At 18.0% G+C, this 18,654-nt stretch overlaps 1 protein-coding gene across 1 annotated transcript; it reads left to right on the top strand.

Annotated features, from left to right (window-relative positions):
* The first annotated feature begins 1,599 nt into the window (after positions 1-1,599).
* Positions 1,600-18,309, top strand: LOC128964599 (Kv channel-interacting protein 4-like). The gene is made up of 10 exons (XM_054311228.1): positions 1,600-1,645; positions 2,327-2,419; positions 12,549-12,673; positions 14,939-15,008; positions 15,099-15,178; positions 16,419-16,464; positions 16,776-16,877; positions 17,020-17,084; positions 18,120-18,182; positions 18,244-18,309. Exons 2-10 carry the CDS (start codon positions 2,392-2,394, stop codon positions 18,289-18,291), a joined length of 627 nt encoding a protein of 208 aa, XP_054167203.1. The 5' UTR covers positions 1,600-1,645; positions 2,327-2,391; the 3' UTR covers positions 18,292-18,309.
* The last annotated feature ends 345 nt before the right edge of the window (positions 18,310-18,654 follow it).

Raw genomic sequence — 18,654 nt, 5'->3', positions numbered from 1 at the left:
GACTTTACACGTAAGTTAAAACAACATAAAGTAATAGATTGTGAGCCGGATTTTATAATAATTTTTTTAAAAAAAAGTCAAATCCAAAAATATACAAAATGTGAATTCAGTCAATAAATTTCAGTGATTTAATTATATGTACTTTACGTAAATACAAACATTATAATAACATTTGAATGTCTTTTAATCTAATGAAAAGCAAAACATATGGAAAAATATTGACATAATTTGTTTGTCAATTTGTAAGCAAAGAAAATCACGTATTTCTCAATTTTCAAATTAATAAACATATAATGTCTGTAAAACTTCACAAACTTTAGTCACAAATGATTTAATATTATTTTAAAGTTCTTAAAAAAAATTATTAAATGAATTTATTTATATTTAATTATATTATATTATATTTATATTTTAACATTTTTCAAACATTTTATTTATTTTGCTTAACTAATTAAAACCAAATTAGTTTAATACAATCATGAGAGTAAAATATGTTTTATGTAATATAAATATAAAACTGATTTTTATGTTTAAAACAAATAATAATTTAAAATATTTAAATTAAAACTAAAATTGATAAAATTGTAAATTCCTTAGAATATACTGTTAGGCATTTTCCCGATATTATTAACACAAAATTTCTATTACTATACAGGATTTACAAATATAATTGTTGGCATATTATTAAATATATTGTATAACCTATTTTTACCGGATTCATAAAAATTAAATATTAATGCTTGAAAATCCGGCACATTTTTATTGATCTGAAAACAATATTGACCAATGTCCATACCAAACATACAATTTTTTATCATAAAATGTAGTTTATATTTAGTTTATATAAAATAAAATTACAACACTGTTATTAACTAAAGACACATAAAAAGTTTTATATATTATATTACTATATTATTAACTATGATTGAAAGCAAGTCCATCAAAATTCAATAAAAAAAACTTGTAGTGAAATGCTCACCTGGATATAGCATAACCATCCTATGATATACTGTATATTATATAGCTTTTTATTGAAAACTAAATTTATAAGAAATAAAAAAGGTGTGTATATACTATACTGTATAGTATATTATATACAGTACATGCAAGTAATGTATGTGTTTTTGTGTGTATTTGTAATGTATGTGATGTGAAGATTATATATAAATATTCTGATGGTATTTATACCGTAAATCCAAATAATATGAGTGCGCGCGCCATATGATAGCCATACGGATCGATAGTACATACCGTTAAACTTGGTATAAGTATACAGTTATACACTATCAGTGTTTATATACTATATGTGTTAACCGGTTTGTAGACATCGAAATCTATATATTATTATAATTCCTATAAACACTATTATATAAGTAATTTAATTGTTTGAAGTATACATACCAGTGCTGGTGACGGCTTATCATTTGTGCTCATATACTGTATATATATATATATATATTAAATAGTTTGTGGTCTAAAACTCGACAGTCTGTTCAGTGACTGATTACTTTGAACAACAAAATTGTGCAAAACTTTGTTGTTGTAGTTGTTGTCATTGTTTAAGTACTTAATGTTTTAGTTTATGTTTAAGTGCCGTAACTTTTTATTTTCGTTCAAACTATTTATTCATTGATAAGATCGTACTGTAAGTATTCAATTAAAAAAGTTTTAAAAAACTTTTATATTTACACATTTTTACTTAACTTATCGGATACTCAGTTTCAGTATATCTCAATAATTATATTATCAATTTAAAAGTAGTAATTTTAAAAATAGGCCTTTTCTATAAAAAAAAAGTTACAAAAAAGTCCAATTTATTTATTGCTAATATTTGAGTAATTGCTTAGTATTTTGAGTGGACTAATCAATAAATAAGTAATACTTTAAGATTATGTCATAAAAAATCACGTGCACTTATTATTATATTAATCACGAAGTTTATAACTTTATATTGTATTAACATAGAGCTTATGATATTATATAACTGGACAGGGGTCAATCCTGATTATTATATAATAAGTAGGCAATACCTCAAGTCCATGAACAAAATGACATGTTATTGGTGTAGTTATATACCCACACATTACTAGTATTGTACTGACAACACATATATTATTTTGCTATCTTGTTGTACACAATTTGTATTAACACACACACACACATACACGCAATGGTTTGTACGATCACTTTAGTAGATTAGTTTCCAAACATTAGATATACAATATAACCAGTGAATTGTTTGAAAAAATTCTGTAAATTGAATTGATTTTTTACTAAATGTTTAAAATCTAATAAATATTTCCATAATATTATATACTGTATATAGGATTTATTTCGACTACTATTACTACTAGCACTGGTGTCAAAAAATTTGAGATTATATAAGGAAATATGTTTGGCGGCAGCGGCAAGAAAAAAGGTATTGTATATGATTTTTTATAGCTATTTTATCAATTTTATTTTTTTTGTGTCATATAGTTTTGATGTAAAACATATACATTTATTTTAATAAAATAATTAATAACATTTTTCTTGTTATTATAACAATGTTTTCTAGTGAATAAAAAAATAAATATGATGTCTTGTATGTTAATAAATTAGATGTTCAAAAATATATTAATACAGAACATAATTTTGATTAATTTATATCAAAAATTCATGTAAAATAAAAGCGTTTGAGTTGTAGTCGTAATAATAATAATAATATTTTAAATAATGAATAGTTTGGGCGCATAATTTGGCACATATTCTCAAGCCTTTTTACTATTAGCAGGCGATTATAATTTATCAAAATTTTTCATATTTTCAATTTGGCTTTTGGCTAACATAATGTATTAAACTTAAGCGTAACATATTTTATATTTTTTATTTATAATTTTTGAATATATATATATAATTCTGGACTCAATTTTAGTCCAACAATTTTTTGCTATTGCTTTCATTTGCTATTTATATCATAATAATAGTGTAATTATGAAAAATTCCTTAATTTTATAAAGCGTTTAACATTTCACTTATTATTTTTTCTGGGCGCTAATCCTCGGTAATTATATGCTAACATTAGATTGTATATACAGTACTAACTTTATTGTTTGCAAAATAAGTTACATTAGAAATAATAATACTTTATGTGTAAATACCGTATGTATGAAATGACAGTTAATAAAGTTACTGTATATATAAAATTATTCAAAAAACTATTGACTCGTTTCTTGTAATAAAAGTATCCAAAAACTTAGATTAAACTTCCATATAATATATGATATGTAATACAATTATCATTGAATATATTTTTTATTTATATCAATATAATTTACAAATGAAAATATGATATTTTACTTATACTTTCAATAGTCAAATACACTTTTGAAAGAAATGCTGAAACATGAAACAAATGAATTTTTATTGTCATAATATTGTGACATTTTCTCATAAATGATAATTTTATTGTAATTATTACAAAGAAAAACCATAATTACAAATATTTATATTCAATTTACTCACAGAGAAATATTAATTCTTAAAAACTATTGCCACCTATTTTGTCACTAATATAACACATAAAACTGTATATGTATTATAAGTATATTTGTATATTTACTAATAAAATAAAGGGAATTCTATAAATCATTTCCTAAAAACTCAAATTTATTTAAATTATTAATTTTTTATATTATTGTCATTTTGTTTAAAAACATTAAACCTTTTAATATAAAAATCTGAATTTTTTCGAAGAGGTTCGGCAGATATAAATACTTTGTAGATATTACTTGTATTTTCATAAAATTTCTTATTAAGATTTTTTTAAAAATTAAAACCAATCGTAGTTTTAAAGAACAATAACTGCAGAATGAAAAAAATAAAATAGAAAATAATATTTAAAATTATTGTTAAATTAAAATTATTTAACCTAAATATGAGGTCAAATTCTCACATTTGTAAAGTTAAAAAACTAAAACTAAATTTATAAATTTTGCTGTTTTTCATTAAATATTTTATTAATATAATTGGATATAACCATGATATTTTCTATAAATAATGTTTGTTATATATTTTCTTTTCTAAATTTTTTTAGACCATTGTGGGAATAGACTTATAATTTTGAATATTTTATTTAATGTTATAAAAAAATACATATTAATAATTGTGATGTTAGTAACATAAATGCTTAGCATATACTGTATTATGCAATGGGGGCTAACGATAGATAGTATCTAGTATGATATATTAAAGGGATAAAAAAATAAAAATAAAAATTTAAGTTAAAAAACATTTATTTAAAAACTATGGGACAAGTGATCACATTATTACAGACAACACAATGATAATAATTAAATTAAAGTTACAATTTATATATCTTAATAAATGCTATGAAATATTTCTAGAAATAGTTATTAATATTAAAACACATATTATATTAAGTTATTTCTTTGAAGTAATAAACAATTAATATTATATATCTATAAACAAAATATAATATTTAAAATTCATATTAAAAATATTGAATTTTGATAAATATATAAATAAATAATTTTATGTAGAAATATGTTTCTACACCATTATTAAAAGGTGATCACATTTTAATCACTTTACTAATTATTGATAAATTTTTAATTAAAAAAAATATATTTTACTTTTGTGAAAATGTGTTAATTACAGTGTATATCAAAATTTTCTATTATTGATTAGTTTTAGATAAATATACATTTTTATTACATTTTTTATAAATTCGAATAAAATCCAGTTATATATACAGAATATATATGTATTTATTTCGTATTATTTGTTATCATATTTGATCACAAATATAGTTAAAAGTAATTAATGTTTTTTAATTGTAAATTTGATAAATTTATCAGAATTAACGTTAAAATATAGCGTTTTAATTGGGAAATGACTTAAAGAAATCCCTTATATGAGAAAAATTTCAACATTTATAAGTAGCCATTCTTTGGAAAGATTTGTAATGAATACTAAACTAATTGTCTGACACTTTCTTTTACTTTGAAAACCATTTGTCAATTATAGTATAATATATACTATTTATGTAAATATTATTCAACAAATTGTCAAATATTATGAAAAAACGATTATTTATTTGAATTTATTTGTGAATTTATTACATTTTATGATATTTTCTAAATGTTTGTTATATTATATGGTAATTATACATTTTTAACAATACAAAATCTATAATATAATTATTTAAATTGGTTTAAAATATTTTAATTTTAGATTTTTAATAGCGTAAAAATCTATTTTACTAATAATATTTTCTAATATGATGTTAAATTATAGTATATTTTGTGAGAATTCAACATTATTTGGTTAATAAAAGTATTTCTGAAATTTCTTTACAATTATAACTTTCTTTATGTCTTTCAATTTTACTTTACTATTCACTGTATTTATTACAGAATAAAATGCATTCAAAAAACATTATTTTATATTTTACGATAAAAACTTTTTTATTTGTATATAATATATATATAATAATAATAAAGAAGTCTTGCATTTAATACCCGAATTTAGATCATTTGACTGTTATATTGCAAACATAGAACATATACTGTATATTATAATACATTTACAATACTATCATATATTCAAAACATATATACTGTGAGCTATATTCCGACTATACATTAGTTTTATCTCAAAACAGTTCATTTTTCATATAAACTAACTGTTAGGTCACCACAAAATATATACTATAGACTTGCAGTTTGTTTTTAGTACTGTATATAAAACATTATATACAATACATTAGAAATTTCTTTGTTGTATTCATTGTAAATATTAATATTATTAATAAACTTTATTTTATTATCAAATACTCTACAGAATATATATATAAATTAAAATTATTATTAAAAATAAACAAATGTTATTTTAAGCAAAAAATATTTATGTATTAATATTTCAATTTTAGTTAAATACTAAATATATATATTCTTTTAGTTATATTACTCTATAATTCTTATTTATTATGAAAGTTAATCAAAATGACAAATAAAATAATGTAATTTAAAATATAAGTTAATAAAACATTTGTTTTGATTTAATATAACATTTATTTTGATTTAATAAAAATTATTATTATATTAATATAAATGTAATTTATTCAATTTACTATAATATCAATTCATTGGCTAATTTTATGGTATAGTAATTTTGTTGAATATTTATAATATAAAGAAACTGATATTACAACAAATACATTACAAATGTTTTATTAAATAACTTTATATAACGAGTTAATGCATTTTAGTCCTTAATCTCACAAATTTCTGTCAGATATATTTAGGACTGTAATATTGGGTGTATATAATGTTTTCAAAAATAAAATAGCATTTCTAGAAATTTTCCCAAAACAATATAAGAAATAAAAGATTAACTTGTAAAATAATAAAGTAATTAAAAAATGTAATATTATAATTAAAATGAACTTTAAATATAATTACAGAATTTTTATATCAGAAATTCATATAAAGTTATAAACAACTAAAATAACAACTAATGTTAATGAGTTTTACTAATACACGACTATTGCATACTTTAATAAAGAAAATAATTTAACTTTAAAGCAGAATATCTTGAAATTTATTATTATATTTTATTAATCATATTTTTACTTAAATAAACATTTAATCAATTGTAATACATAATAAAATTTACAAGGTTTACATATATAATGAAAAAATTTATAGAAAAATTCTAACTGGAAATTTCTAATACATTTATATTTGTTAACCATTAGTTATATCGTTTTATATTACAGTATATTATCTTTTATTATAATCAATGAGACAAATACTGTAACTTGTATTTCGTGTATTAAAGTCATTCATATTCACTTGAAATCGATATTATTTTCTATTTTGATTTTCATATATAATATTATTGATAACATTGAACCATCAAAATTGGTCTTTATTTGTCATTGATTAGATGTTGCAAATAAATCACTACATTTGCAATGATAAGACCCAATCTTTAATTAAATTGATTAACTATTATAAATGGCTAACTTTTTGAATAATTCAAACAAATTATTTATAACAACCAGAGTATATATAGTACAGTATTTATAAAAATATGTTGTATTAAGTAATAAATAATTTAATTTAAAATAATTTATTATATTAACTTATAATATAATTACTAAGCATTTTATAAAATTTATAATAATGTATACATAATATAATCATATTTTTTGTTTGCTTTTAGATAAATATCTAATTACAATACACGATAAACTAATAAATCTACATTAAATTAGTTAAAAATAACTTTCAATAAATAAACTAAATAAACATTCACACATATTGTTTGTTTAAATTTAAATTATGTTTATTCAATCATTTTAAGAGACTATGGATAACACATTTTTACATACTATAGTATAGGAAGTCATTATACAAAAGGGTATTCAATTATAATACAGTATTATTAATATAACATATATTTATTAATGTTATCGAAAATAGACAGAAGAGTATATTAATTGTTATTATGAAAAATAATATAAAACTTAAGAATATATTAATGTTATTTAATTTAAATAAATAAATAAAAGTAACTTATATTATACTAATGATACATTATTATTGAAATATTCACACTTTCAAAAAATTTAAATAATATAAAACAATATACTAGAATTTGATTGTATTGATTTTTGTTTTTTACAAATAAAACTAACAATCATTARAACCATATCAATTGCAACACATTTTGTTTGAAAAATTTACATCAAATTTAGTATAATAAATGCTATAATATATTTTATTATACCAGTATATCATTTTATATTATGATATATCCCTCAAATCTAATGTAGAATTTTTTCCATTTTAAAATTTATATCAAATTTATAATTCGTTAGTTTTTTTTATTTTAAAATATGTTAATATTTATAAAAATACCACTAACATTTATTGATAAATTTAAATGAAATAAAAATTAATAAACTGTTATTAGTAATTTATTTAAAAAATTAATATTTTTATTTCAACACGTTATTGAGAAAAAAATAAAATGTCATTATAATAACAAAAATAATTTGTTTATTCAAAAATAAACAAATTATAGTAAATAATAATGTAAAGAAATGTCAATTGTTTTTAATATAAACATCAAACATTGAACAGAAAATTCTAATTATATACTTGAAAACATTAATTAATATTTAATTCAATTTTAATTATGTATTTATACATTTAATTATAATAAATTTGTAAGTATAATTTTGTTATTTTTTCAATTACTTTTATAGATTGTATTGTACAGTGAAAATCATCCCTATGTATTAAAAAATAATAAATTTATAAAGTAAAAATATATTGTAGATATTATATGTTATAATATATTATATGTGACAAAATATTTCTTACGTCTATTGATATATGATTGAAAATATCCGATTTAAAAATATAATTCAAATTTTAAATTCAATTAAATTTTTATTAATACAAAACACGAACTAAATTTTAAAAGTAAAATATAAATAGTAGACAATATAATTTTGTTTATAAAAAATGTTAATAAGTTTAACAGTAAAACTATAATTATAAAAAGAAATTCATATAAAAATTTTCTAAAAAACTACCATCGTCAAATTTTTAGTTATGTTGTTAATTTCAGCAAATAAACAAAAAAAAATATATACTTTTACTTATCACTATTTAAACTGCAGTTTTAACTATGTGTGAAATTACAACAATCAATGTGTTATATATACAAAAGTATATACCAAAGTTGTTCTCAAAATTTATGCTAATTTATCAATTTTAAAAATTCAATACTGTTTTGATATTATTATGATATTATAAATGTATGTATTATAAATTTTGTGTTGCAAAAATGCAAAATAATTGAAAATCAATAACTTAATACTACATTAATAATGAATATAACTTTATTTTGCAATTAGTTTTGTGTGTATGATTCAAATATTGTATTTTATTAAACAGTATATATATATATTTAGAATTTTAAACTTTTCTTAATTTATAAATTGATATTTTAATTATTTTTACGATTGTAATGTCAGTATTTTTATAATAATGTTAAATTACATTCTAATATAAATAACTTATTTATTGGTTTGGAGTTATTATAATTGTAAATAATAAATATTGAGAATTAAGATCCCTTGGGCTAACAGTTTATTACTAACTTTGTGTAAATTTGCATAATTTTTATTAAAGTACTAAATTAAATAGTTTAACATTAGTTGAGTACTTAATATTCAATAATATATTTTGAAATGTGTTTTGTTATAGTAATGTGAGGACTGAGGGTATATTAGTATAGAACGGTGTCTACAGTATAATGATTTAGTGAATGTTTGGGCATATAGTATGTATAGATGAGTCAAATGTTTGTAAAGCGGTTAAGGTATGTAACGTTAGTAAACTGTATGACCACTGATTGATTGCATTTAATGACTACAGTATTGTATTAGTGTTGAGATCCGAACCACGGATAGACCAGAATTGCATTTATAAATAATAATAACATTAGAAACAAAATTATCATAACTTTCAATAAGAGAAAGAATTTAGAGTTTACATATAATTATTATAGAGTATATTATATATATATATATATATATATATATGAAAAATAAGAGTAGTTATAAATAATTTTAATAATTTATAATTTAAGGTATTATTACAAGTTAGATAAGACACAATGCGATATCTGATTCAACTGTAATATTGACTTAAACTTTAAAAAGATTTTTAAATAGTTATCAAATTAGGATCAATTCATCAATAATAAAATAATTACAATTTATTAATAATAGTTATATTATATGTTATTAAAAATATTACCTAAAAAATAAACAAATTATCTAAAATACAAATTAAACCTACATTTGAGCTGCTATGTTAAATAGATTATGTTGTTTAAAAATTTAAAAACTATTAAAAAATACATTATCATATTTATTTCATTAATCAAGACATTATTTAAAAATTATTTGTATCTAAACTTAATTTTTTATTACATTTTAAGCTAAACTTTAATAATGTACCGAAAATTTATTTTTTTATGGTTTTTCTCCAAAACATTATTCGGGAAAACAAAGCATTACTTTAATGTATATAATTTTTAAAATAAAATGTTTGCCTAAAACATTAAAACTAAAATTGCAAACATTTATAAATAATTTAAGTTAAATAAATATTTAATTCAATGTATTTTTCAATAACATGTAAAATTTGTAAACATTTTATGAATATAAATATAGGTGCTGAAAAATTATTTAAAGGTGAACTTATTGCTAAACATAAATTTAATATTATATCATTACATTTATTATATATCTAAATATTGATATAATATTGATATTATTTACATAAAATGTAAACTTTGTCAGTAACTGTATGATAAAGATTATTTTTTATTATATTTTTATTATTTATTATATTAAATAAATTTACGATATTCAGTTTTAAAACAAATGATACTAATATTAAATAAATATTATTATATTATCTATAATATCAAATAGCAATTAGGATGAAATATATATATGTCTATACAATTGTTATAAAAGTTGATTAAATTATATTAATTATTGTTATTTTAAAATAATGTAAATTATAAATACAAATAAGTTGTATGTCTAATGAGTTTGTAAATGTCTAAATAAGTTTAATGGATGTTAAAAATAAGACATAAAATATTTCAGAAAGCATTTATCAATACTTAAAGATAACAAGTTTTGTGTGTAATTATTAATAGTTAAAATTATTTATGTAATAAAAAAATATTATTATAAACACATTTTTTCAAATTGATATCTTCAACATTATCAATTAATCAATTATGTCTTATTTATAAATATAATTTGTAAATAAATTATAATATAAATTATTAGAATTAAAAGAAATTTAATATAAATATATAAATTAATTTAGATATTTGTACAATAGTTTAAAATTAATTGCTAATTAAATATATTAAAAATAGTTTTTTTTAATAACTATATAATTTTTATCATTTATATCATTAATATTTATTAAAGTAATTTTGATATTTTTCAATTAAAAATACTGTAAAATTTTAAAACTTACATAAAAGCAAGTAATTATAGTGTATCATTGTTGGTCTCGAAATATACAGTATATACTGTACACATATTTAATAAATTAATTAATACTTAATTAACAAACTGACTACAATCTAATTAAAAAATAAATAACAAATTGTTTGATTATCGTTATATCATATCTCAGTACAATAATATACAGTTTCCAATACTTTAATAGTTTTTTTTATAATAGGAATATTTGTATTTTGGATAAATTGAATTTATATTAATCTACTGAATTAGATATAAAAATTGCTTTAATACACCAAAATGTTAGCTACAATAATAAATTGTTTGATTAACAGAAAATATTTACTTGAAAGTCATATTATACAGTATATACTGTATAGTATATAATGTCATATTACTTTATAAAATATATACTTACAATCAAAACAATTTTATTTACATTTAATGTTTATTTTTTTTTAAACCAAAACCTAATCTTCGGATTGATTGGTATTTTACTTTTTTTTAAGTAATATTATATCTTAATATATGGTCAATATAATAAAGTCAATATAAAAATGTGATACATATCAATGATAAGATGACATACAATCAAAATAATTTAAAGCAATATCATAAAAACTTTGTAAAAGCTTTTATGGTATTATATAAAAATAAATAAATACAGTCGTCACACAAACTATCTTAATATTATATATTTTTTAAATATTAAACAGATTGGAATACAATATATTTTTAATTTTAAATAATTTATATCAATTTAAATTATTATTATTATTTAATTTATTTACATTAATTTATTTAAAAAATATTAATATTTATTTTTAATTAAATTAATAAACTGAGTTAATTTATTTATTTTATTAATTATATTATTTTTATTAGTCAATAAAATTTTAAGTATATTGTAAATCATAAAATTAATTAAATTATAGATTGACTTTAATTAATAATTTTTAATATATTGTATTGAAATTTGTCAAATGATATAATATTTAACAAATTAAATGTTGAATTGACACCAAATGCTATAATAGTATCCGTTAGGGTTATACAGTGTAAAGTTTTTTCAATATTTAAATACAATAAATATTTTTTAATTTATGAGTTTCAACAACATTTTGTAACCATCTTATGATCTTTTAGATGAAAATACATTATTTTATTGTTTCATTTTTCTTTTTATACAATTGTAATTTTATTTAATATAAAGATTCTTATATTTATGAAAAGTAGAATACATTAGTTTAATAAAAAAATATATACTTTATATATACTTAATATATATTTCTATTATTATAATTATTTAACATATAAAAAGCGCGTTTGTAATAAACTTTGAGATTTTCATAAACAAACAAAACAAAAATATTTTCACCTAATTGTATATATTATATAATATAAAATATTATTATTATTATTATTAAGTATAAAATATTATATTATAATAAAACAATTATATTATTTACAGAAAACGATTTAGAGGACGAACTGTTTATATTTACTCGCTATAAACCGGGAGGATTGGACTCACTCTGTAAAGGCAGTCATTTCAATAAAAAGGAGATTCGCCTAATGTATCAGGGATTCAAACAAGTAATCATTTTATATATATATTACAATAGTTATTATAATTATTATTATTGTTTAAATCTACAGTAATTAGCACATATAATATTTAATAGTAAATTTTTTATTTATTATTTTATTTATAATATTTTTTTATAATATTAGTTTCTATCGCTTGCGGAAAAATAATTGTATAAAAATGTAATTTTTATAACTTAAAAAAGATTTTTCTGTTATTTAATGAAATAGGAAACTTACTTTTAATATACATGTATTTTTATGTAAACACTTTTTTTTAATAATACATTATATTAAAACATATTGTATTAATAAAAGTACAGTACATACGACCCAAATTTGTTAGTTACCAGATATTTAATAACATCTAAAATTTAAATAAAATTTTATGTCTTTTTTAAGTAAGTCTTATATTTTACATATAATGCGATAGTAATTCGGAATTTTAATGAATTTTGTGGTTTTTAAAATAAACTATTAATTTAAATTATATATTAAAGTGAAAATTTCAATTTATTTTGTTTTTGCTATTTTAATAACATTTTTATTATTTAACATTTTTGTCTATTTGCTTATTTTTATTATTATTATTAGTGTTTAGATTTTGTAAAATAAAATTTTAAAAATTCTAACTTTAATATTAATATTTAATATTTTAATAGTTTCATATAATTATTTAATAAAAATAAATGAAGTATTTTATTTATATAATAAATATATTATAATCTTTAATTATTATACAATACTTACAGTTACTTATGTACTGTATTAATATTATCGTTAATTACTGTATAATAAATAAAACATGAAAATATATATAATTAAATATTTAGCATTTTATCTAAATATAATGCAATAATTTTCAAAAGTCTTTAAAAACAATGACTATATCTACAGTACTATAGTTATAATACGAGTATAAACAGTAAAAATAATTTAGTATTAAAAAATATGTTACTGGAAAAAATTATAAATTAATCCGATAATTAATTTCTAAATTACTTAAGCCGATGAATATTTTATACTTATTTTAAACAATAAATAACTAATTTTTGATATTAATTTAAAATATTACCAAGATAATTCATTGTACTTTAAATGCTATGCAAAATAAACTATAAATTTATAATATTTTTAAGATTTCCACAACAAATCGATGTTTTCTAAGTTATAAATAAATATTTTGGTAGTTTTTAGTAAATATTATCGAATTTATATTAAATATTTTTTAATTAATATAAATTAATTATTATTAATTTAAATCAATAATTATTCATTTATATAAATATTTTCAATAGCTCTAAGTTATTCATCGCATTGTTAGATAATAATTTTTATGTTTTGTATTGTATTGTATTGTTTAAATATATAAATTTATTTTTATCATAAAAATATAAATGAGAATATAATAAAATGTTTTATTTTATTTATATAAAGTATAAAAATTATATAAAAGTATTATATACAGTTGTAAACATAAGAAAATATTATTTTTTGTTATTACAGTAATAATATAATAGATATTTTGATTTATGAGCCAAATATAGTTTTTATATTTTATTATTATCATTATTATTATAAACAATTATTATACTAAAATGCTGTAAAATTCTGAAAATTGAAAGATTGTGTGATTAGTAGTTAGAGTTGGCAAATAAAGAAATATTTCTAAAATAATAGAGAAATTTCTGGAAAGTTTTTAAAAGAAATTTCTGTTTAAGGGATCCCCATATTAATTTTGTTGTCTTGATATTTGATATTTTTAAACAATTCATTATAATTAAAAATATTAACTAAATTTTATTATTAATATTTTAATTATTATTCAAAGTAAAAAGATAGTTCATTTAATTACATTAAACCAAAAATATAAATCAATTATAAATTAAATTTTACAACAATTAGATGATTATATTAATTTTATAAATAAAAATTTCATTAATATAGTAGTGTAATGTATATTATGTATCATCAGTACAGTATTACTAATAGCTATAGATATGGAAATCCCATAGTATAATGATAAAGTTAAATTTCTATAGAAATTTATTCATGAGAAACTTTTTAGAAATTTTCTTAAGAAAATTTATTAGAAAATTTCTATTTGTCAATCTCTATTAGTAGTGACTTTAAGACAGATTTTTATCTGTTTAAATGTACTAAACTCTGTAAACAAGCAAATGGTTTAGTTTTGTTTTTAAAAATCTCAACTTTTTGTTAGATCATAATTTCAACCAATTTTTTTATAATCTATAATTCAATATTTTTTCTAAGGAGTGTCCATCAGGATTCTGTACTGAAGAGGATTTTAAGCTTATTTTTGCTAAATATTTTCCACAGGGAGGTATGTTATTATGACTTTACTCAATATAATTATTAACATTTTATATTATACTAAATAATATGTTTTTTTTGTCTCAATTTATACGATCAGATGCGACAAAATACGCACATCTTGTCTTTAAGACATTTAAATCATTGAGTTGTCATCAAACAGGAGTTCTTAACTTTGAGGTATTATTTATTGTTGTTTATATACATAATAAATACATTTCATATTTATATATATTAGATACCAATAAAAAGCTTTCAATTTTTATATATTCAGTACTTAGAAATGTTTTTATTTATTAATGCATAATATTTTTCATATAAATAAGATTTGATGAAAAGTTTATTTCCTTTAGTAACATAACGTATAATATTATACATTTGTAAGTAATAAAGTATCAGAATTTCAGTCAAATGTCAAATGTGTTTATAAATTATAACTTATTTAAACTGATTTTCTGTAGATATACTCTATATTATAGAGTCTATAAAATACATATAAAGTTAAAATATTATGGATATTAAATGTTTGTTCCGTAAGATATATAAATATATTTTTAGTTAATTACATATTTACTGTATATTGTCGTGTAAATAATTATACCCTTTTTTAGTATTATGGCATTTTATAAACTTTGTATTTGATGTAATGAGTAATTAGTCAATTAGTCAATGTAATTGTAACAATTTTATTTAAAATAATCTTTATATAAATATATTTAAATACAATTATTTTAATACTCATTGTTTTAAATATTGTAAATATTATTAACAATTATCTGAACCGCAGAACATTATTTTTGTCGGATTTTACTATTTAACTAATATTAATAAATTTATACCTTTTATGTTTACCACAAATTAATGATTTATCACAAATATAATGTAAGATAATAGATAATTAGATACTTTTAATTTACGGTTAATATTTAATATTTTTAACAATATTTAATATTATCTAAGATTAAATTAATTTTTAAAAATTATTTCTTTAAAATATATATGAACAAACTTTTTATATTTTTATATTACAGAAAACTAAATTTAATTATTTTAGTTATTTAATTATAAGATATTTTTATAAATAATTAATTAGTAACATAAAAATAATTTATATATTATAAACACGAATTCAATTATGTTGTCATTCAAAAGTCAAGGATACGAAAAATTGTTTTAAGAGCTCTTTTAGTTTATTTTTAAATTTATTAATAATATTTCAAAATTATTTTTAATCAATTTATTTCTAATACATTACTAATTATAATGAGAAAAAATTTAAATAATACAATTTGTATAAGTAATACAAAATTTATAAAATACACATCTATTTGAATTATTTTATTTAAATTTTTTTTAATTAGATTTATCATTTAATGAATACAAAATTAATGCAAAAATGTTTTTTTTAATATATATATAGCAATTTTTAAACATGTTATCATCACTATCTCGAGGCTCATTGCTTGGTATGTATATATTGTAATTATACAATTTAGTATATAAAATATTATATAATTTACTGTAAATTTTTAAAAAAATTATTTAATTTTAACGAAAAAAATAATATATTAATTTTTATACAGTACTTTATGCAACATAAAATTTATTTACATAAAACACATTTAATTAATTTATTCAAATAAAAAATTATTGATTTTAACTTAAAAACTAATTTAACATTGATTGATATAATCTATAATCCAATTCCTTACAATAATACCTTTTTAATAAATAAATTATAATTTAATATTTATCTAACATTTTTTATTTATGTCAGAAAAGTTGCGGTGGATTTTTGCCTTATATGACATCAATGGTGACGGCTTTATAAGCAAACAGGAGATGTTAGTCATTGTTAGTGCCATTTATGATATGCTCGGTATGTCTATTCTGTTTGTTTGACAACTTTATTGACAAACTTTAAGATTAATTATCATTTTATTGATAAATATTGTATATTATATTAGACTTTATTGAATGATCTATATTTCTAATCATTGAATTCATTCATCAATTGATAGGCGATTATGTGATTCCTTATGTCGATTCTGTGGCGCCTAAAGATCACGTCGAGAGACTGTTTCACGTAATGATATTGTTTTTAATAAAAATCTTTATAATATTTGTTATAAACTTTGTATTTTGTTTGTTAGTTCATGCAATTGTGATTTAATTTTGTGCACCAATAACTTTTGTAATAAATTTTAAACCATTTTATTCTACAGTCTTTTGCTGTGCTTTTTTCATACAGCAGTATTGAAATCAAAATAGTTTTATATAATTCTTAATTATAGAATATTTTTTTATAACAAATAGTTATAATTACTATTTTCTATATTCTGAAAATCTTAATAATAATATCAAAATTAAAAATGTAAAGAAGTTTATTTTTATTAATATACTAAATATAAACTGAGGTAATTGCTAATTACAGTATATCTTAGAGTTGACTAAAAATTAATTAAGTGCTTATCAAAACTGAACATATCCTGAATTTTATATATATATATATATATAAAGTTAAATAGTATCTACTAATATGTATTTAACTATGTATTAATTATTAGATACAGTATATTATATTCTGTAATTTAAATTAAAAATATCTTATACTTTATATATATATTTAATTATATAATATATATACTGTATTTTATATAAAAATTAGGTTTTCTAATGCATGGTTAAATTCGGAGCTAATAATATTATGTTAAATTATTAATACATTATAATTTTTAATAATATGTTTAAAAGCCTGTGTCTAATAATCGATGAAATAACAGATATATATTATATAACAGATTATATATAATACTAGACTTTAATTTATTTTCTATTAAATAGCAAAAGACATCAGTTTTTAATACTACAAATAGTTGACTAATATATTTAAGTTTATGTTTTGAAGCACTTATTATTGTAACAAATCCAAGCGTTTCTTTTAGTTTTTATGTTTGATTGACACTTAAATTATATAATAATATATAACATAATGAATGATATCACTTATAATAGTAGTGTTGATGACATAAATGCTTCAAAATTTGCTTTACTTAACAATTTTTCTTAGCTATTATATATTTAATTTATTAATTATATTTTTATTATTAAATATAATCAGTTAATAGACGCTGATAAAGACGGAGTCATCTCTTTTGATGAATTTACTGAATGGTGCAAAAAGGTATAATCATTGATAAAATTAATTTATTATAAATAATTCATTTAATTAAATGCACGTTTAGGATGAAGATAGAGCTCAGGCATTGCTAATGTTTGATACAATTTTCTGATCGATTATTTAAAAGACAATATGATATTAGTTTTATTATTATAATAATAATTATTAAATATTTTAAGATAAAAAGATAAAAAGATAAAAAGATAAATTGATAGATTTTATATAGTAAATCAGTATTATTAATGTAATATAAATATTTCACAAAAGTTTCTAATTTACATTACATTTAGAAAAATTTAAATTAGTTAAAATTATTCATTATTATAGGTTTAATGCATTTTAAATTATAAACTTTAATTATTAAGAAAATATAAGTAATGTTATAATTGTAACTGCATAAAATAAATGCCAAAAAACCAAAAATATTTTGCCAAAATAATATATAAACAACACAACTAAATAATATGCCAAACAA

The sequence above is a fragment of the Oppia nitens genome, unplaced genomic scaffold (assembly GCF_028296485.1).
Source record: "Oppia nitens isolate AA-2021 unplaced genomic scaffold, nextdenovo-longstitch-racon4-pilon3 scaffold9_pilon_pilon_pilon, whole genome shotgun sequence".
In the NCBI taxonomy this organism is placed as follows: Eukaryota; Metazoa; Arthropoda; class Arachnida; order Sarcoptiformes; family Oppiidae; genus Oppia; species Oppia nitens.
Note: the sequence above shows the minus strand (reverse complement) of the source record. Positions and strands in the feature narration are given on the sequence as shown.